This window comes from Salvelinus fontinalis, chromosome 3 (genome assembly GCF_029448725.1).
Source record: "Salvelinus fontinalis isolate EN_2023a chromosome 3, ASM2944872v1, whole genome shotgun sequence".
Lineage (NCBI taxonomy): Eukaryota > Metazoa > Chordata > Actinopteri > Salmoniformes > Salmonidae > Salvelinus > Salvelinus fontinalis.
Window position 1 is genome coordinate 45,111,127 of NC_074667.1, and position 22,702 is coordinate 45,133,828.

Sequence of the window (22,702 nt, forward strand, 5' to 3'; positions counted from 1 at the left end):
TCTTTAATGATTTTATTTTCTTCTTTTGCAGCACATACATTCTCCTTGTATGCACTGAGTCTCATGACTATTGTATAGGCTCTGCCAACGTTTTGCTGCCTGCCACAGCTCCTGCTCATAAAGCTTTAATAGTCCGCTGAGTGTGGCTATGTGATCAGTGAAGACCTAGCGACACAGAGAAAGACTGAAAAATATCTGCTTGTGAACATTGGGAAGTGATGTGTTTGTGTGAGCTTTGACCTCATACACACTCTCTCAGTACAGCAAAGGGGATGATGAAAATGAAAGACTGCAATGAATTAAGCTTTTCTTCAGAGCAAAGCACCTTGGATGGCTAGCCTCTGATTAACTCTGATTCTTCCCCTGTTGGAGAAATAGGAGAATGATAAGGAACTGGAAGGTGAAACACTTCCACCGCCCAGCATTCTAGCACTGAGTGATTGAAAAATGTGCATTTCCATTGAATGGCCATCAATTTAATTGTATAATCCAGTTTCACACAAAAGCACAGTGATTGAGAATGCCCCAGAGACATTCCAATCCGCCAACGCAGTGACTTACATGTAGGTCAAAAAACAACCAGATTCGTGTAATTATGCAGGGGTTTCAAATTAGAGCATCTATCCTCCGTGTGCCTTTTATTGGTGCGTATTCCTTAAGGAGGGCCTGTGCATGTCCTCATTAGCCATCATTGATCAGAGGTACTGTTTGTGAGGAAGATGGGCTATCGCCCATCGCCTTCCCTCCTCTCTACAGAGCCAGAGCTGCTGGGGGCTGTGGGCTAATTACAGAGGCAGCAGTACACAGGCGGCTGGAACACAGGTGGGTGTTTTATTGTGCCTGCCGGCTGGCTGCATTGCTGTGTCAGCGTGGGCCCTGTCTGCAGGCTGCAGGCTGATACTTCCCCGTTCTGCTGTTAGCCATCAGGCTCTCTGAGCACGTCCAGCCAATACCATCTGCCGCGGAGCGGACGGGCGTAGCAGCACAGGTGAGGTTGAGCACAGTGATGTTGTGAAATGGTAAATCGATCTGGACCTCGAGTGATTCCAGTCGAAGAGAAGAAAGGTAGGAGGTAGAATTTTGGAACAAATCCTCTCTTGTCCTTGTATATGAAAGACATACATTTTTGTGGTACCCAGTGGGTGTGTGTGTGGTAGCTTACTGACTCAACACTGCATTGCATCTGAAGCGAGAGTTTCAACTATTCAGCTTTGATCTTATTTTGGCTGTTTGTGTTTTCTTTAGAAACAGTATCAATACGCTTATAAACTCAAATCAACTTCAGCCTCCACTGTGAGAAACTGAAATATGAACCTCTTTACAGCCTTTTCCATCAGAGCTGGAATATGGAATGACAAGACCTGTGACACAATGATTCAATGTAATATATTCACACATCCTACACGCATTAGCATTACAGCTTCCCATGAGGTAAAGTCATGCATTTAATAGAATTCTCACAGTCAGGGAAATAGTTTCTATTCTGTGTAGATTTGAATGGACATGTAAAATGACATCTACTACACTGTGTAGAGCAGGGTTCTCCAACTGGAGGATTTCATTAGGCACCCCAAGTTTTCTGAGGCAAAAAAGAATACGATTTTTAAAATGTTTTAATTGTTTTATTGTTGGACATAAAAGACTGTAAAAACACCAGCAAATCAGCTCCAAATGATTTTAATTTTGGAAATCCCATGGATAATATAGAGATATGCAGTATGTGATTGTGTAAGCATGGTTTGAAATGTTTATGTTTTAGTCAAGTATTATATCTGTTTGGGATTCTTGCGGTCAATTTGCAGTCTATAAATGATTTGTAATCATGTTCCGGCCCCCTGACATCCGCTCAAGAAAAAATGTGCCCGGGGTTGAAGCTAGATGATGATCCCTGGTGTAGTGTTGAAAGTAATAAATATTCTGAAGGAAAAGCCTCTCCCAGCTATGACAGACCTATGTGATTGGAGTCCAAACACATGTGATCTGACAGTCCTCTCCTTTAGAGTGCTTTAGAAATGAACTAGACATGCTCTATATCTGACCACTTAAAAAGAAAAGCCATATTCCGTCATACCATATTAAGCCATAACCTGAAGCACATCTGTTACATATGTGAAGTAATATTCACCCGTTTGTTATTGGAAAAACTGTGGAGTTATCATTCATATGACAATGGGACCGTAGAGCCAACATGTACTATCCACTGTGATGTGTGATAATCCCATCCTCCTGTTTACTTATTCAATATACATGGCCATATTTTAAAAGCTTAGACTTTCTGTTCATAGAGAATAACCTGATCCCTAGAGCAGCATGAAGTGCAGTATGCAGACAGGTACGGTATTAAGTACCGTATGTATTCTCTGCTGTTTGGATTACTCTGTTATGAATCTACAGCTGACTAGGTTTGTAAGGTTAGCGTGTCCATCTAGTCTGGCTAACAGTGTTAAAGAGAGAGGGATGAGGGTGGCCCTTACCTCTACACACAGTCCCGTTCTCCACAGCCTCGTGGCCAGCCTTGCACATGCAGCGCCCGATAGGGACCATCCACTCGCCATCCCCGTTGCAGTAGAGCTTGATGGGCACGTCCACCTCCTCCCCGTTGGGGATACACACGCCACGCGATGCCACTAGAGATGTGCTCTCCGCCCCCGACAAGGTTTCCTGGAACACGGCCCCGTTCTGGATGACGCGGGCACACTTCCGGTAGAAGACTCGCACGGCGATGAGTGACATGCAGCCGCCGTAGTCCTGAAAGGCCAGATAAAAGCCGTGTTTGGACACGGGGCCAAAGCTCCGCACCTCTGTGTTGATCTTCATCACCCGGCCACCCAGGTCCACCTGGGAGAAGCTCTCGTCGGCTGCGATGGTATCCACCTTGATCCAGGGGTTCTCCATCCAGGCCGGGGACACCTTGTTGGCCATGTCCGAGTCTGACTCATAGTAGTACAGGTTAAAAGTCTCTTTACAGGAGCCGGGCACGTTGGGGATGGAGCTGCAGTCTCGCACGGAGAACTTCATCTCCACGTGGATGCGCTGTGCACCCCGGCGCCGGATGTACTTGGTGCGGACCCAGTTGTTCTGGTTGTTGTCGAACACGTTACACACCTGGTAGGTGCGAATGGTGTTCATGTTCTCGTCGTATCCACTCACCTCCTCCCACTGTGGAAGAAGGACACAGAGGTAAAGGGTTACTCAAATGTAGACACAACATACACTTTGATAATATATCCCTGTGTTGACCACATGCTGACCGTATATTTTGAATGGTAGGTTTAGTAACACATCAATACCTCCAATTCTTTGCCTCTACCTCACACACATAACCCAATGGCAGGTGTACCCAGCATCATGGCTACACTACAACCTAACCATAGATAAAGACAGCGCCATCCTGAGCAGCAGCGGTCCCAGTCAGGGCTGAGATTACAGTACAGGAGTGTACATTATGTGCCGGGTGTAATCTGCTCCCTAACATTGTTTTGTTGGCACAGAGGTAGGCCTGCAGTGAGGGGTTGTCATCCGTCAGTGCCCGCTGGAGATCCCACTTGGCTCCCTGCATGAACCTGGCCTGTTTGTTTCTCTCTACTCTACTCTAGGACAGGACCATGCATTATTTAGCCAGTAGAGAGCAGGTGTTAAACTCTGCTCATTACACAGCCAGCAAGGCATTATAGTGCCGCTGTAACAGTATAACTTTAGACCGTCCCCTCGCCCCGACACGGGCGCGAACCAGGGACCCTCTGCACACATCAACAACAGTCAACCACGAAGCGTCGTTACCCATCGCTCCACAAAAGCCGCGGCCCTTGCAAAGCAAGGGGCAACACTACTTAAGTCTCAGAGCAAGTGACGTAACTGATTGAAATGCTACTAGCGCGCACCCGCTAACTAGCTAGCCATTTCACATCCGTTACACCGCCTCCTCTCTGGCTCCTCTATGTCCTCTGGCCAAATACAAAAAAGGAAACTATTTGCATAAAGTCACTGTCGGAAGAAGCTCTTCAAGGGTAACAAATACAGGAAAAACAATCCCCCGGTCTAAATACTGAGAAAAAAATCCTTCTCTCCAAGGCATGGGTGATGCACCCAATTTTCCTGTTTTTGAATTACAATGTGTTATTGAATACTACAATAAGCAAATCTCCAAATTAGTCCACCACCAACACATCAGTTATTGTAAATGAGACAGATCAGTCATTGTACCCGAAACACATGCATGACATGAATTTAACCCTAATCTGAGTCACACTCCATTAAACATAGAACTGGTAATAAAACATTACACAGGTAATTATCTGCAAACAGAGAGCAGATTTCACTGTGTGCTAGGGATACTTTTCATTTCAACACACACACACACACACACACACACACACACACACACACACACACACACACACACACACACACACACACACACAAGATATAGTAAAGCGTTCATATGCAACCTCTGCTGTTACTCCAAAGGACTCCAACCACTGTGACCTTGACCTGACAAGTTCATCTGAAGAGAAAGCTTTTCTTAACACCAAAGCCTCTTCACACTAGTCAGCTGCACCCCGTGCTGCCTTTACTCCATACCCCTCTTATCCCTCTTCACTCTTCACTTCACAGCTGACATCATTTCCTAAATTAGTACCCACTTAACAAGGATTCTGACAGAGTATTGACGGGTAAGGAGGAGCCAGCCCTCATGTTTAAGACCCACGTTCTATCAAACACTCACAGACTAATTAGAGCTTTTCTTCTTTATTCCCATTTCCATATTATTCTCTCCAGACAGACAGACATCATACCAAATATGTACAGTTTATTAATAACAGTTGATAGATGTAAAACCTTTAGTAACTGGAGGGATTTGAAGGAGAAATGTATGACGAAAATGTATTATTGTAATACTGGCACTAACTCAAAACTATTAAGATTGTGTTTGTAGATAATGATTAAAGACACCTTGGATGGGATTCAACCAGATGGTAGCTATATGTCTTCATTTTGATGACACGCATCTACAAATCTTTTAAAATTACGAGAATGTATCAGATATGGTCCATTAATATGCAATAAAAGCTACTCATTAATACTGTAAGTGTATGAATGTTAATGTTGACCAAAATGGGGGGCCTTGATTTACAGTTAAGAGACTTAAGAGACATTCTGGGAGGGGGAATGTGTTGGTCGTCCCATCTATTCCCCATCCAAATGGACACAGCCATCCAGGGTCATGGGCAGCCATTGACCTTTCCACCTCCATTCACAGAGTGACACTCTTTTCAGACAGAGGTCGTGGACCGATTAAACAGGAAAGGACAGAGTGTGACGTTCTCTTGTTCTGAGCCCCAAGCATCGCTCCATCAAACTTAAACAATGTGAACTGGGGTTGGGGGTGGGGCGGTAGCCACTAATGAGAGATAGTGACTACGGGAAGGGGGAATAGGGCCAGGCTAAAAAGACCCCAAACAAATGTGTTTTGATGGAGGGCCCCTTTTAGTCCTGTCACGGCTTTGCTGCCCTGCTTTCATCAGAGCCAGTGGAGGGAAGCAAATGGGACATAATAAGAGGCCAGCGATCAAGCGCCGAGTGTGAAATAAGAAGAAACGTCTTCATTTTCACAGCTTCTCCTCCCGGTACTATAGTGGGAGTGAGGCTGCAGGGCGGTCATGTGTTAGGTACAGTGGTGGAGTTGATTGTGGTGGGGGGGTGGAGGAGTTCATGGTGGGGTTGGTTAAGAAGGATGAAGGGCTCTTTGAGGAGGCTGGGAATTGTAACACTAACTCTCTCTCCTTTGAGATTGTTTTTTACCACACACAGACTTGTTTATCTGAGTCCAGATCTATTGAGAGGGGGACCATCACGACCACCATGTAGAGTATCTTGACTGGATGTACTGTTGGCTACGTAGCTGGATGTATGCTATAAAGCAGGAGATACTGTACAATGTATTTAAAAATCAAGTACATTATTACTTTTTCCTGTTTGCTTGATAACAGTCAAAGGCATCATTCAAATAATAATTGAATTCACAGTTACAACATCTGTCCTAGGTGAACAAACCTACAGGTAACTGCCAAAATAAAGGAAACACCAACAAAAAGTGTCTTAACGCCACGAGCAGCCAGAACAGATTCAATGTGCCTCGGCATATATTTTACAAGTGTCTGGAATTCTATTGGAGGGATGCGACACCATTCTTCCATAAGAAATTCCATAATTTGGTGTTTTGTTGATGGTGGTGGAAAACGCTGTCTCAGGCGCCACTTCAGAATCTCCCATAAGTGTTCAATTAGGTTGAGATCTGGTGACTGAGACATGCACACACAAACACATTAAACCCACTATGCTCCTTTGAGACCCCTCTTTTAACGTCACTGATATCTCTTCAGTAGCCAAAATAATGAAAAACTGGTCAGTTTTATTAAGCATGACCCTAAACATGATGGGATGTTCATTGCTTAATTAACTCAGGAACCACACCTATGTGGACGCACTTGCTTTCAATATACTTTGTATGCCTCATTTACTCAAGTGTTTCCATTCTTTTGGCAGTTACCTGTATATGTCAAGGTGAAACACACAGAATCAAGGTATTCTTTCATTACACTGCAAGAGCTTCCATCTGCTGAAACACAACATTAATTTATGGACATAAAGAGCTCACAGACTGAACAAGTGAGAACTTGCAATCAACAACACGCCAGAGGAGCTGCTCTCTTCAAGGTCCTGTGTTCTGGGGTCACACACTCACATAAAGGAGCTCCTTCTAATGGGGTGTCATCAGCCCTTAGAGCTCAGAGGTTGGCACCCAAACATAAAGAGGACCATCATAAGTGGGGCGCCAAAGTGTCCGGGGTCACATCTATGGTCTTGAGGGTCGTACCCAAATATAAAGACAGCCATTACAGCGCTAGCGGTGCAGAGCACTGTGCATTCTGCTGCACTGCTCTACTGAGTGTGAACAGGATGTACAATGGGTTAGGCAATTGTTGGCCATCTTTTAATTTCAGCTAAATAATGAGTTTAAATGCCACTTATCCTCTTGACTCACATTAATGATAAATTACCTTAGAATGAAATCTGATGAATGTGCTCTGTATAGCTATGAAGTTCTCCTTAGTATGCAGTTTGGAAAAGTACACAATGTGTGAACTGCCAGCCGCTTACTGTAGCTGTATGAAATTATAGAGCATGCTGGACACAGAGAATGAGGTTCTGGATTGATAACTCCCAGGGCTGCCAGCCACTCCAGGATGGGGTTAAAGTTCAGCTGACCTTCAGTCTCCCTGACAATGTGTCTCTGCTGTAAAGCCAAGCAGAACACACTGTCAGGGATGAGTTATAGAGTAGACTACCTCCAAAGCACAAACTATTCCCAAAAGGAAGCTTTTTGCTACATTAAATGATCCAAAATAAAGTCTTTATGGTCTCTAGGATGGACTTTTGTGTCTAACTGAACCCCCTTCCTGGGGTGGAGTGGGCTGGCAGGGTGAGCGGTCTCCTGAGCCATTTACATCATTCAAAGGCCACAGTGGCATGCATGACACAACATGAAATGTGAACTTCAGTTCTCACGTCTTGTCATTACAGTATGAGGATCGACCCAGAATGGCTGAAGCATCAGAGAACAGCTACACACATACAAAACATTCCAGCGCTCTGTCACTGACAACAAGTAAATAAATAATTCACATGAAGGAGAAAGAATCCAATGGAAATCTCCTGGGGCCAAGTTGTCCAATTTGCAGTTGTGGGAAATCTGTTAGAGTAAGAGTGCTGTGCCCTAAGGGGACAGGGCAGGACAAATGACACCCAGTCTCTGCATTGAGTTACAAAGAGGGGAACAAAACGAGCCAAGTACTGCAGGAGTCCCAGCCACATGGAGGGCACAGAGAGAGACACACAGAGAGAGACACACAGGGAGACATGAATAGAACGGTCTGGTGCAGTCAACTTCAATTACCATTGTCCACTTGTTATGTACAACATGTAAAGTTAGACAAACAAGCTTCTTATTGCCGCTTTAATCCCCTTCACCAATCTACATAAGGATCATATTTACATTTTTACTTTGGAGTAAATTAAAGACATGACAATATAATGCATGCCAAGTTGCCAACCCGGGATTGACATTTCAGTGCTCATATAAAATCCTAACCACACAAATATGTTTTCCCCCACGATGAAGAGGTCTTAAAAAGGCAGGATATAGTTTTACAGACCAACTTTAATCGACAATCATACTAAATTAGGGGATACTCTATTCTAATGAGTTCCATATACTTAAATATGCTTTAACATTACAATTGAGGTAAGGAAATGGCTATATGCAAAGTCATAACCAGGATCTGTCATAACCAGGCTTTTTTTATGCTGAATTAACTCTTTAAATGACAAAACCTGCCATTTAATTAAACTTGTTGTGAATTGACATGCATGGAATATAGGATCTTATATAAGACTTCCATATTTCATATTCCAGTCACTGAGTTCATTATAGCCCGACTATAGAGACTGTACAGATCTATAGATCCCTCAAATGTCTCTAAGTAGAAGATTTTAACGAGTCTAGTGCCAAATCCACCATACATACAGTGCATTTGGAAAGTATTCAGACCCATTGACTTTTTCCAGATTTTGTTACATTGCAGCCTTATTCTAAAATGGATTAAATAGATTTTTTTTCATCATCAATCTACACACAATATCCCATAATGACAAAGAAAAAACGGAAATATCACGTCTACATAAGTATTCAGACCCTTTACTCAGTACTTTTGCTGAAGCACCTTTGGCAGCAATTACAGCCTCGAGTCTTCTTGGGTATGACGCTACAAGCTTAGCACACCTGTATTTGGGGAATTTCTCCCATTCTTCTCTGTAGAACCTCTCAAGCTCTGTCAGGTTGGATGGGGAGCGTTGCTACACAGCTATTTTCAGGTCTCTCCAGAGATGTTCGATTGGGTTCAAGTCCGGGCTTTGGCTGGGCCACAAGCACATTCAGAGACATGTTCCGAAACCACTTCTGCATTGTTTTGGCTGTGTGCTTAGGGTCGTTGTCCAGTTGGAAAATTAACCTTCACCCTAGTCTGAGGTCCTGAGTGCTATGGAGCAGGTTTTCATCAATGATCTCTCTGTACTTTGCTCCGTTCATCTTTCCCTCGATCCTGACTAGTCTCCTAGTCCCTGCCACTGAAAAACATCCCCACAGAATGATGCTGCAACCATCATGCTTCACCGTAGGGATGGTGCCAGGTTTCCTCCAGACGTGACACTTGGCCAAAGAGTTCAATCTTGGTTTCATCAGACCAGAGAATCCTGTTTCTCATGGTCTGAGAGTCCTTTACGAGCCTTTTGACAAACTGTCATGTGCCTTTTACTGAGGAGTGGCAGCATTTTCACTTTGGATGAATAGCGTGCCCAGAGTGAACTGCCTCCTACTCTGTCCCAGATGCTAATATATGCATATTATTATTATTGGATATAAAACACTCTGAAGTTTCTAAAACTGTTTGAATGATGTCTGTGAGTAAAACAGAACTCATATGGCAGGCAAAAACCTGAGAAAAAATCTAAAAAGTAAGTGAGAATTCTGAGGCTGGTCGATTTTCAACTCATCGTCTATTGAAATCCCAGTGGGATATGGATCTGTTTGCACTTCCTACGCCTTCCACTAGATGTCAACAGTCTGTAGAATGTTGAATGAAGCTTCTACTGTGATGTGGGGCCGGATGGTAGCTGTTTGAGTCAGTGGTCTGGCAGAGTGCCAGGTCTTGGTCACGCGCATTCCACATGATATCGACTTGTGTTCCATTACTTCTATAGACACAAAGGAATTCTCCGGTTGGAACGTTATTGAATATTTATGATAACAACATCCTAAAGATTGATTCTCTACTTAGTTGACAAGTTTATTCGACCTGTAATATAACTTTTTGAAGTTTTTGTCCGACGTTCGCCTGGATCTGCGCGAGCGTTTGGATATGTGTACTAAACGTGCCAACAAAAGTAGCTACTTGGACATAAATAATGGATATTATCGAACAAAACAACAATTTATTGTGGGGCTAGGATTCCTGGGAGTGCATTCTGATGAAGATCATCAAAGGTAAGGGAATATTTATCATGTAATTCCGTATTTCTGTTGACTCCAACATGGCGGAGAAATGTTGTTTATATCTGAGCGCCATCTCAGATTATTGCATGGTGTGCTTTTTCCGAAAAGTTTTGGGGAAATCTGACACAGCGGTTGCATTCAGAACAAGTGTATCTTTAATTCTATGTAAAACATGTATCTTTCATCAAAGTTTATGATGAGTATTTCTGTTATTTGATGTGGCTCTCTGCAATTTCTCCGGATATTTTGAAAGCATTCCTGAACATGGCGCCAATGTAAACTGAGATTTTTTTATATAAATATGCACATTATCGAACAAAACATACATGCATTGTGTAACATGATGTCCTATGAGTGTCATCTGATGAAGATCATCAAAGGTTAGTGATTAATTTTATCTCTATTTCTGCTTTTTGTGACTCCTATCTTTGGCTGGGAAAATGGCTGTGTGTTTTTTGTACTTGGCGGTGATATAACATAATCATTATGTTGTGTTTTCGCTGTAAAACATTTTTTAAATCGGACACGATGGGTAGATTAACAAGATGTTTATCTTTCATTTGCTGTATTGTACTTGTTAATGTGTGAAAGTTACATATTTCAAAAAAATATTTTTGAATTTCCCGCACTGCCTTTTCAGCTGAATGTTGTCAGGGGTTCTGCTAGCGGAACGTGTGTCATAGAAAGGTTAATCGATTTTAGAATATGACTGTCACGTAACAAAATGTGTAAAAAGTGAAGGGGTCTGAATACTTTCAGAAGGCACTGTATTAATGACTTATTAATCTGATTCTGAATCCACTCACAAGTTGACATAAAATAAATGTTTATCATTGCTAAAGCAGAATATTAAATCAAAGTATTACACCTAGGGATAGAATGTGCTGTGGCCAACACAATCCAGTTCTGTGTTATGGAGTCAGATAGAACATTTCTTTACTGGTGCTGAGCCCACAGGCCACATCATTAGGCCTTAATATATGAAGACCTCAACATCCTCTCCACATAATGGGTGTTTTTAGTGAAATGTCTACATTAATTTGTAACTGCCTGCAAAGTCCGGAGGGCCGCACTGAAAATTGGTTATATTTCTTTGCCGTCAAAATTTCTATAATTTTTTGAAGTTTTGATGCTCCCTGACTGTCTAGTGATCATTAGCGAGCTGGACAGTCACGAAACTGTATGAATATAGGTCCATTATAATTTCTACACAGTATCAATTTGGTTTTAGTCATTTTAAAGTTGACTTTTTTTATCTACTCAAACCGCCAGCGGGCCATATTGGACCCCCTCGCGGGCCGGTGCCGTATGTTTGACACCCCTGGGCTAGAGGCTAGAGGTGATATTCCACAGCAGCTCTATGAAGGTCAGAAGGCCTGGTGTTCACAGTTCTCTCAACTCCCACTTAGGGGAAACACTGACCACTTAACCTCTCTGCTGCTCTGCTTTGTATCAAACAGCCTCTCCTCCCGCTGCCCTGCCCTGTGCACAACAGACCTTCCCTATTCTGCCTGAGGCAAGTAATGTGTTATAGTTGACTAAATATTACATGGAATCTTAATCATAACATATTTCAGGTCTTGGAGCCTGACTGGAGGCAGTTTCAGCTGCTGCTTTAGTTGAACTGTTATTCTAGGTAATACAGGGCTGCAGCCACCACTATAATAAGGGGTAAACTGACTGTGCAACAGATGGGAACACACCTGGAGAGCACTCATAAAAGTTGGTTTGTTCATGTTTCACTGGAATGTTAGGTTACGTAATGCTACCATCACCTGGAAAGTGAAGAACTATCTATTTGAAAACATTTGAATACATTTATTTAATTCAATGTCCATTAATTCAATCTTGGGAGAAAAATTTAAACAATCCAAGTGAAACGGTACCAGCGATTTTGTATCCCTATTGTACAGTTGACTATACATTATGATATATTTCATGAAGCTCTACAGAGTAGTGAAAAGCCAAGTGCTGGTGTGGTGCAGTGCGGAATGTTACTGATCCGTCAGTTAAGCCCGTAAAGCCATGCATGTGTAAGACAATAGCTACTGTAAAGCATCTATTACTGGTATATTGAGCAAGTCCAGTAATCACACCTGTTCCTTTTGTGCTGGTCCACTTGGGAAAGCTATGGCCACATGAGACTTCACAATGGATTGTGTCCTCATCCAGTTCCGTAATTTCCCCATAAAACCCAAACGTCTGAATCTGAAAGGTCTTGTACCTGACCAATCAGGGCCTGAGAGGTACTTTGGCTCTCCAATCACAGTGAAATAAATAAGACATGGACATCGCATAATGTTTCATCTGAGGTAAAAAGCTTTTCATAATCTACCTGTAGAAGCGTGCCCCTTATAAACTCGTCTGAAGCTGCAAGAGTAGACAATTCTAGACTTTGTGTCTAGCATAAATGAATACAGGACACTAAAAGCTGACTGGGGCTTGTCTTTGATGTGAGAATTGAGACCCTAAAGCGTTGATGCTGATTAATAAATCTAAACAGGGCAGATTTTTAATCACTGGCCTTTTCAAATGTTTGATTTTCAAGTCTGAAGTTCTGACTTATTCATATAGATAATTAAATAGACTTTTCTGATTGTTTTGCTAAACCTGTTTTGCTAAACCGTAAAGATGAAAAGGAGACGTGACGCAAACTACCTGTAAGATTCCCAACCTCGTTAAGGGGGAAATGACGGCGCTGGTTCTGTTTAGATTGAATCCAGAGCTGGTAGAGGAATACACCCGTCCTCTTTGTTCTGTCATATTAATTGTAAGAACTAGCAGGGAAGAAACAGCATGCCCTCAGGTTGAGGGAGATGTTGAGCTCAATTATTGCAGAAGATCTTTGAAGTTGCACCAGTTGACTGTTGAAGCCCTTTTTTCTTCTTCCTCCTACTTTTTTCGTGCTTAAAGACACACGGCATGATACAGTATAATTCAAACCAGTCTGGATACCAACCACAGAAGCATAAATAATTGAATAAAATAGGGAGTGGTTTTCTGAAATGCACCAGCAAATAAGTCTACAACATATTTCTCTGTGTTTTGGACCCAGTCTGAGGAGTCTGGATCATGTGGTGAGGGAAGAAGTGTAGGAGGCTGAGGTTCTGGTTTCGGCTGGCCCGGAGAGGGCTAGGCTTGTGTGTGGCTAGATGAAACCAATGCCTTGGCACACCATGTGGAAATAGTGTGCATCAAACGCTGCTAGAGTCCATATAACACATAGCTTCATGCCTTGCATATGAACAGAAGTAATTAGCAATGCATTTATGATTGTACAATATGACATTCATAAGGATAGATTGTGTGGTACAGTGGGGGCAGTTCAGGGCAAAGTGGAGAAAGTGGAGACCATTAACTCAAGGTAAACCTAACCAAGCATGTAGCCAGTTAATATTAAAGACCACCGCAATACTATTGGTCTCAATTGACCTCTACAGAACTTCTTTCTTTTTAAAGCACCAGTAGGCAAAGTTTAACACCAACTCAAAACTTCTGCCCTGCAAAGAGAGAGAGGGAGATAATTTTTCAAAAAGCTTGAAGATGTTTTCTGAAAGAGCCCAAAAGCCCACTGTTAAATTTGGATTATAGTTTCTCTCATGATTTCTGCACAGCTTTACGATGTGTTCTTTCTTACAAAGACTTGGCTCACTGTGGAGATAGCTTTCTGAGATATTACTGGCCTTTGACCTTGAAGTGAGAAATGAAAACACTACCAGTACCACATCTGTCAAAGCAGTCAGGGCAGATTTACTGATAAACTTGAGTTTGACACCCAACAGTAGGGAGAAATAATCCTTACTTTTGGGTGTTAAAAGTCCAATGCAGCCGTTTTTGTCCTAATATCAAATCTTTCTGAGTAACAATTAAGTAATTTACTATGATTGTTTTCAATTAAAGTGGTCAAAAGGAAACAAAAATAACATCTTAAAAAATAGGAATTTCTCATGCAAGAATTTTGCTAAGATTGTCTAGGAGTGGTCTGAGTGGGGAGGGGAAACCTGAAATCTAGCTGTTATTGGCAGAGGTTTAGAGCTATTTCTTATTGGTCTATTAACTAATTTAACACCTGGTAATGTCACTCCATCCCATCAAAACTCCATCCCACCAAAACAGGCGGAAATTTCAGGTGGTGGTTTCAAACAGTTCTTACACTAAAAGGGTATTATCATAATTTTTACAATTTCACAGTATTATTCCAACCTCAGTGTGGAAATATATATAAAACACAAGAAAATCACATTTTTGACTGCAGTGGACCTTTAAAACCAAAGTGTATCTGTAAGGATCTTAAATTAACTGAAAATGTAGTGTACTGTAGTATTGCTGCATCTGCATGCAAATTAATAAATCAGCAATCAAGTTAATTAAGTAACTCAAATGAAAATTCAATGACATCAAGTAGATGATCAGGTAACACTCACGCTGTTGTCACTGGAACCTGACACGGGATAGACTGTCCAGCCCAGCTCAGCTGTCGCTGTGGTAGAGTCCATTAGTGTTTCTGTGGAGGAGAGAGAGAGGGCGGTCAGACAACTACCTTCAAACAAACAATATACAGTAGCAGCAGTGCACATTTACAGCAGGTGAGCATAGGTGAAGGTGGGAGTCCATTATGAGTCCATCCATTCAAACCCTGATCAGATATTATTTCAATTCATTGCAATGTAAATATACTTAATATTTCAGTCTCAAAAATACTCCTATTGTAGATAGTATATTTGCAGATATCTCCATTATCCCCTCTGTCAAATATGGCAACGCTTTTGTTTGAGACCTGGGCATATTTGGCTACATGCTGTAGTAGTAAACAGAGGGGCATAGTGTGACCATCCACATGGAAAAGAACAGATCACTGGGTTCACTGGAACCTGGTCAACTCTACCACACCCACCAAGCTACTACATGATAGGTCAACTTCCACTCAACAGGCGCATGCTTCTTCAGTTCTACCCCCTGGCTTTGAGGGGCAAACGCACTCTAAACAAGTAGGATTAGCAGGTGAAAAAAAACACCTCTGGTAATTAGGGTCAAAGAGATATGTATCCTGTTTGTCATGAGGTCCTCTGTGGCCAGCCAATGAAATTTCAGAGGCAGGCCAGGCAGGCTGTCCTTCAGAGCCTTCTCTCTGAGGGACACATAGGGGAGAGGGAGATGGAGGGGGGAGGGAGAGGGAGGGGGGAAGAAGGACGGTACTGCAGGCCTAATGAATTTCCCCTGCTTATTAGCCCCGCAGCACCAGTGTTGAGCTGGAGCAGATGGAGACAGCATTCATCAGGTGTTAGGCATCAGCTGCAACTCCAAAAGGGCAAAGAAAGATGTATGTAACTCCTCTCGACAAGCTAGCTACAAACCATAAGTTACTGTTGGTGATTGGTAGTCTAAAGCTATTTTTCAAAGATGTATTTGATATTCAGTAAAAACTAGAAGTATTTTAAAAATGCATTCTGTATGATGTCAGAGTTCCCTTTCGGAAATTGGATAAAAGGACTATCGGGCTAATGATCCGGGTGGTCTGATTCCACAGTGCAGTATGGCTAAACTCACACAAGAGAGAAAAGCATCCAATATCATTTAGAATGTTCCCGCATTTCATAACACGTGGATTTCCTCTTTATATTCCAGAGGAAACCAAAGCTTTTAATTAACAGGCTCCACATGCCGCAAATGTATTTTTAGGAACTTGCCGAATCTCAGACCCTCACCAATATACACAAAGCATAATAGCACATTTCACATCCAATTCAGTTATCACAAAACCCAAATCTTATAATTAGGCAGAGGAGGCTGCGTTTGTGCTGCCATTGATAACCTTGCGCGACTCTGCAGTCTACATGGGTACTAGGCAGTGAAATGGTAATTATCCCCTGTAATGATAATGATAATTAGCTGGGGAGTAAAGTGAGAATGATGAACCCCTTGGTGGTGGTTTAGGGAGTGTGGTGGTTTAGAGAACAGGGAGGGAAGGAGTGAATTCCCCTGATATGTGAACACAGAAGGCCCACTTCTCTTTCCTCCAGTCCCTCAGTCAGGCTCACACACACCTGCTTCCTTCCATCAGACACCCACACGCTGGACAAGTAGGACCTTACCCAGAAAGACTGATCACCTTTCTCCCTCCTGCTGACTAGACTTCATAGCAGGCAGCCACACCAATTCATTACCTACTGCAGTACCGAGCGTACCTCACTGAATCACCACCAGCACTATTCAAACCCGTCATCAGTCCTCAGGCTCCCAGCAGGCAGCACAGTGGAAGGGCATGGCAACTCAGTCAGACACACTGTCCATTAATCAGGGAGATGAGGTGAGGGTGGCCAGTCAGAGTGGAGAAGCCAGCAATAGAGCCTGGAGAAGCCAGCAGACCAGGACTGACTGTTTACACTGAGGTCTGGAGGTGACTACACATTCCAGCCTGGGCCTCTGGCTCAGCTGGGGGGGTCAAAGGTTACCAGCTATATTTCAGAGTTATATGAGCACATGGAGGATGTGAGAACTTCAACTTTTCAATATGGCTGTCTTTTTTTTTACTACTAGACAGACTGAGCCTCAACACTGAAGGTGCATGAATATGCAATGAGACCTGGGAGTTTTAGAAATGCTTACAGGCCTAAGAGCGCTTCCTAGAACACTTCCTGGGAGTAAGCAAGGAGGGTTTTGTGCTGATCTGAAACCTCCCTGAGAGGGCTGTTTGAAGTTACAGATGGGCCAAACGGGAGGGGCCAGCGGTGCTTCAACAACACTCCGTTTTCTCAGAGCTAGGAGTCGATGCAGCCGCAGCCTCTCAGCTTTCCACAGAATGTCATCACATTTTACATTAGGATTAAAAAGAGCAGCTGTTCACAAGCCCATAAACAAAATGAGCCCCAGAACACATACCCACATTAATTGACATGGATCAAGATGCTTTTAGGCCTGGGATTATTGCAGTGGTAATTGGTTGGTCGGCAGCCACATTCTAATTACAAAAAAAGGAGGAGTACCTGGTATAACTTCTATTTCTAAGAAGTGTAGGAGAAAGTTGTTTGCAGAGCAGTGTGTTCCAAATGTATTACACGCCTCGTTAGCAGATGGGCAATACACAATGGTGGTGGACGAGCCAAGCTTCCTGCACACACAGTAAAGTGCTTTGAGACCAAGTGAAAATACAATTAATTCTCATTCATAGAGTATGTTTTCAAGGTATGTGAATTGGGTACATTGCCAGCCCTTTTAATCCAGGCACAGTAATTCCCCTCCAGGTCTACAGAACAGTGGATGCAACAGAGGACAGGAAAGAACAGGACAGGACAGGTGACCCGCCATAGAGCTCTGTGTGTGTTTGACAACACATGTGCTTGATTTAGGTGGGTACAGTGTGAGTATGCTTTGGCTTGAGGCGAGGAGGTCAGGCTTTGAGAGATGGATGGCCAATTAGTGTGTAGGGTTGAGCATGGCAGTCTGACTTATGGATGCCAGGGAGGGAGCTCTCCTTATCAGCTCCAGGGTGTACCATCTCATCTCCCAGCTCCCACTGCCCTCCTCTAGGGTGGACCATCTCATCTTCCAGTTCCCACTGCCCTCCACCAGGGTGGACCATCTCATCTCCCAGTTCCCACTGCCCTCCTCCAGGGTGGACCATCTCATCTTCCAGCTCCCACTGCCCTCCTCTAGGGTGGACCCTCTCATCTCCCAGTTCCCACTGCCCTCCTCCAGGGTGGACCATCTCATCTCCCAGTTCCCACTGCCCTCCTCCAGGGTGGACCATCTCATCTTCCAGTTCCCACTGCCCTCCTCCAGGGTGGACCATCTCATCTCCCAGCTCCCACTGCCCTCCTCCAGGGTGGATCATCTCATCTCCCAGCTCCCACTGCCCTCCTCCAGGTTGGACCATCTCATCTCCCAGCTCCCACTGCCCTCCTCCAGGGTGGACCATCTCATCTCCCAGTTCCCACTGCCCTCCTCCAGGTTGGACCATCTCATCTCCCAGCTCCCACTGCCCTCCTCCAGGGTGGACCATCTCATCTCCCAGTTCCCACTGCCCTCCTCCAGGTTGGACCATCTCATCTCACAGCTCCCACTGCCCTCCTCCAGGGTGGACCCTCTTATCTCCCAGTTCCCACTGCCCTCCTCCAGGGTGGACCATCTCATCTCCCAGTTCCCACTGCCCTCCTCCAGGGTGGACCATCTCATCTCACAGCTCCCACTGCCCTCCTCCAGGGTGGACCATCTCATCTCCCAGTTCCCACTGCCCTCCTCCAGGGTGGACCATCTCATCTCCCAGCTCCCACTGCCCTCCTCCAGGGTGGACCCTCTCATCTCCCAGTTCCCACTGCCCTCCTCCAGGGTGGACCATCTCATCTCCCAGTTCCCACTGCCCTCCTCCAGGGTGGACCATCTCCTCTCCCAGCTCCCACTGCCCTCCTCCAGGGTGGACCATCTCATCTCCCAGCTCCCACTGCACTCCTCCAGTGTGGACCATCTCATCTCCCAGCTCCCACTGCCCTCCACCAGGCAGGAAACAGGCAACAAGTGCAGACTTCCAAACAGATGCAGATCCCTGTCTCTACAACACTTATACACAAACACACAGGGGTACACACACACCCACACACTACGCACTGTCACAAATTCACTGACTATACTGTAAAAAAAAATAAAAAAATAAAAAAAAATATTATATTCCTGTACTTTCATGTCATAAAGCATGAATATTCAGCAAGTGTTCTGTCAAAATAGTGCAGAACAACAGCGTGGAACAGCCATGTAGAATACTATTATAGTTCTAGCCAGCTTCAATATGGGCAAAACCCAGCTTGTATCAAACGATGTCTATAGTTTACTGAGGGTATTTCTGAAGAAGCGATTGACCTCTAAAACACAGCATGTAGCGGCTTGCAGGGGCGATGTTCTTTTATCCTCCTGACCAGGAGAACTGTACTGTAGCCTAGCCTCTATGGAGCAAATCATTCAACATTGACTTCTACATCAAAGCCGCCACTTATACTTTCTTTCCCACCACGGTAGAAATAGCAGGTTACAGCACCACAGTGCTTTTCTCACCAAATCTGTGGTGTGTAAAACTCAATGAACTTCCATGTCATTAAACACCTGGAATCATAGGCTATATTTAATGGTAAATGTGGATAATAGATGGCGGAACAGCTATATTTTAACATGAACAATATGTCTATAAGCTAATACCATACACCACAGAGGGCAGTCTTCTTGTGGACAGAGCTAAGAAATGTGCCTACATTTATGGCCACTGGCATTGGAAAAACTGTCGGTGCCGAGGTAAGACTGATGCCCATAATGATGGATGCAGACTGCTACTGTATGGCATTTTGGACAGAATAACAAGTAGAGTGCTCGGTTTCATTTGAGCCCGAGCCGTCTCAGAAATCTTTCAACACAAGGAGGGTCCATTAGGTGGGGCTCCCACCACCACATTACAAAATGTCCTTGTGCGGTAAATTAATCAGTAATCCTGCATTTACAATGAAACAGGCTTTGTGGACGAGGTGGCATCAGCCCAAACCCCGACTTTTTTCAAAGAGTCAAACTGGGCTTGGCATGTCGCCCTGAGTATCCGGTGCACTTTAACATGTGTCTTTGGAGAGACATCACGCTATCAGGGAGATTTATGGGTAACTGGGGGTTATTGTTGGGTCTTGCAAGGCCCGGTTCTGGGGTTCTGATGATGATGTAGGGGCTCGAGGAGTGATGAGGTGGGACTGAGTGGGACACGGCTGAGGCTGGGGATCTGGGCCTGCTCTGAGGGAGAGAGACGAAGTTGGGCAGTTGATTTTGGCAGCAGACGGTGCCCTGTGAAATATGCTACCACACACAGTACGTGGAGCACTCTGACTGCTGACAGAATGATACAGCATAGCATTCCCCTGGGCTTCAGGCAGGATGTTCTACAGTAATCCTTACAGAGCTCACTGTGTTATCATTCAATATAATAACCTGTCAGCCTGGAAAAGGAGCAATGACCAAAAACTAAAAAGATAATCAAGCAAAAACTATATTCTAGGTCAAGTCCTCTATGCACTCCTTTGAATCACTCATCCAAATACTCTCCAGTCTTAACCCTTTTCTAAAAAAGCCAATTTAATCACAAGATTATCTAACCAAAATACTTGATTATTTCCGTAAGTAAATGTGTCAAACTACCGGATGACAAAAATAGTAGCTACTCCTGACCCTTTTTCAGTATGTCCATTATACCACATAACTTTAAAGGCCAATCACGGACAAAAATGTGATTTCCTGTGTTTTATATATTTTTCCACACTGAGGTTGGAATAATACTGTGAAATTGTGAAAATTATGATAATGATAATGACAACACCAGGCGGTAAATTAGTTGCTAGATCAATGAGAAAGAGAGTTACAAACCTCTCTGCCAATAACAGCTAGTTCAGTTTTCCCCTCCCCACTCCCAGACAGTCCTAGTAATTGCTCTTTGCTAAGAAGCTATTTTTGTTTCTTTTTGACCACTTTAATTGAAAACAGTCACAGAAAGATACTTAATTGTTACCCAGAAATTATTTAATATTGAGATAAAAATAGCTGCAAACTTTGTAAACACACCATCAGTGATATGCTTAGCTCCCATGTTAAAGGATTTTCCCAACTATTCCAAAATAATATACTAAATCATTTTCCAAAACCTGTCTTACATCATCATGGATTACAACACCCCTGTGCGCTAGCTTCCCAATCTTTTCATCATTTAGTATTCTTTCCATGCATCCAGAGCGTGTGCTATTGCTATTAGCAGTAACTGTAGGCACATCATTAGCACACAGTTTCACTGCACAGTACAATGTAGTTAGTTCTGAAAGACACCATATTTCACAACGATTTGAGTGCTCCACTGTGAATCGAGAACCATCAACCTCAACAGTAAATGGGGAGGAAGAATGGTCACCACCTGATCAATCTGTCTCCCCTTCCACTCCAAGTCTGTGCTATGAGATTATGAGCACGCCTCAGAGACTAAGGAAAACCGATCTCTGTTTCAACATTTCAGATCCAAAGCCCTGCCAGAAAGTCAGCTATGTATGTGCAGGCCTGAGATGCATTACATCAGTGAAATGGCTCTGACACTGTCTGTGTAGGTGACAGAGAGATGGGTAAAGTAATCCAGATTGACTCTGGTTGATTCCTGACTCCTCTAAAATGCCTTCACATTAACCAGTCAATGTCACTCCAAGCCATTAGACAGACAAACAATTGAGTTTACTGCCTATTCCACATCCTTTAAGAGCTTTTAAAGTAGTCAAAAATTATCTTTCTGAGCACCAGGTTTACTCCTGATCCTTATCAGCTAAAGAGTGTAGACCTGGTGACCTGGTCCTGTCCTCCATGGCACTGGGCTGGAGCTGGAGCTGGAGATAGGGCTGGGGATAGGGCTGGGGATAGGGCTGGAGCTGGAGCTAGGGCTGGGGCTAGGGGTGGAGATAGGGCTGGGGATAGGGCTGGGGATAGGGCTGGAGCTGTGGCTGGGGCTAGAGCTGGGGCTAAGGCTGGAGCTGGGGATAGGGCTGGAGCTGGGGCTAGGGCTGGGGATAGGGGTGGAGATAGGGCTAGAGCTGGGGCTAGGGCTGGAGCTGGGGATAGGGCTGGAGCTGGGGCTAGGGCTGGAGCTGGGGATAGGGCTGGAGCTGGGGCTAGAGCTGGGGATAGGGCTGGAGCTGGAGCTAGGGCTGGAGATAGGGCTGGGGATAGGGCTGGAGCTGTGGCTGGGGCTAGAGCTGGGGCTAGGGCTGGAGCTGGGGATAGGGCTGGGGATAGGTCTGGAGCTGGGGCTAGGGCTGGAGCTGGGGCTAGAGCTGGGGCTAGAGCTGGAGCTAGGGCTGGAGCTGGGGATAGGGCTGGAGCTGGAGCTAGGGCTGGAGCTAGTGCTGGGGATAGGGCTGGGGATAGGGCTGGAGCTGTGGCTGGGGCTAGAGCTGGAGCTAGGGCTGGAGCTGGGGCTGTGATTGGAGCTGGGGGCTGTGGCTTTAAAGCCTGGTGGATAGAGAGAAGGAAGTCCAGATGGACCATTTCTCTGGCTGTCAGAGAGTAACCGCTGTACTACAACACCCTGCCATGTCCCACAGCTCTCTGCCTGACCTGAAATATGCATGAGATGGAAATGTGTGAGACTAAGCTTCTGAGCTTCCACTCTCCTCATATTGAGTTGAATATGTATTTAAATCTGGGCCATGCAGGATGTGAATCACTGTCCTGGACATTAAGGGTTAAATGTGATTAATTTATGATACTCTGATGTTTGTCTCTAGGCACAAGTCCCTTATTTATTGATTGGCTAAAGCGATTGAAGAAGGTAATCTTAAAAACAAATGTATACAGCATGCTGTGAATGCTTGACACCTACAGTAGTTTCCTAGATTCATCATTGATACAAAATGGTGTATCATTTCTAGGTTAAGTGCTACATGATCTGTAAATGGGGCTTCTGACTTTATGTTGTTTAATGATATATGTTACTCACCCGGACATGTGAATTATTCATGGTATGTAAAATAAGTCATTGCCTCTCACACAGAGACAGGCTTGCTTCATTGTGGCCGTTTATCAATCGACTTGGGGAAAAAT

General features: G+C 44.1%; 1 protein-coding gene across 2 annotated transcripts in view; it reads right to left on the reverse strand.

The window, feature by feature from the left end:
• LOC129850130 (ephrin type-B receptor 2) overlaps positions 1-22,702 on the reverse strand; it is a 161,698-nt gene that overhangs the window by 90,921 nt on the left and 48,075 nt on the right. For both annotated transcript variants that reach the window (XM_055916690.1, XM_055916689.1), the window contains exons 2-3: positions 14,536-14,615; positions 2,475-3,159 (exon numbers count right to left, since the gene is read on the reverse strand). In XM_055916690.1, coding sequence (XP_055772665.1) covers positions 2,475-3,159; positions 14,536-14,615 — 765 coding nt within the window. The remainder of the gene's footprint in view (positions 1-2,474; positions 3,160-14,535; positions 14,616-22,702) is intronic.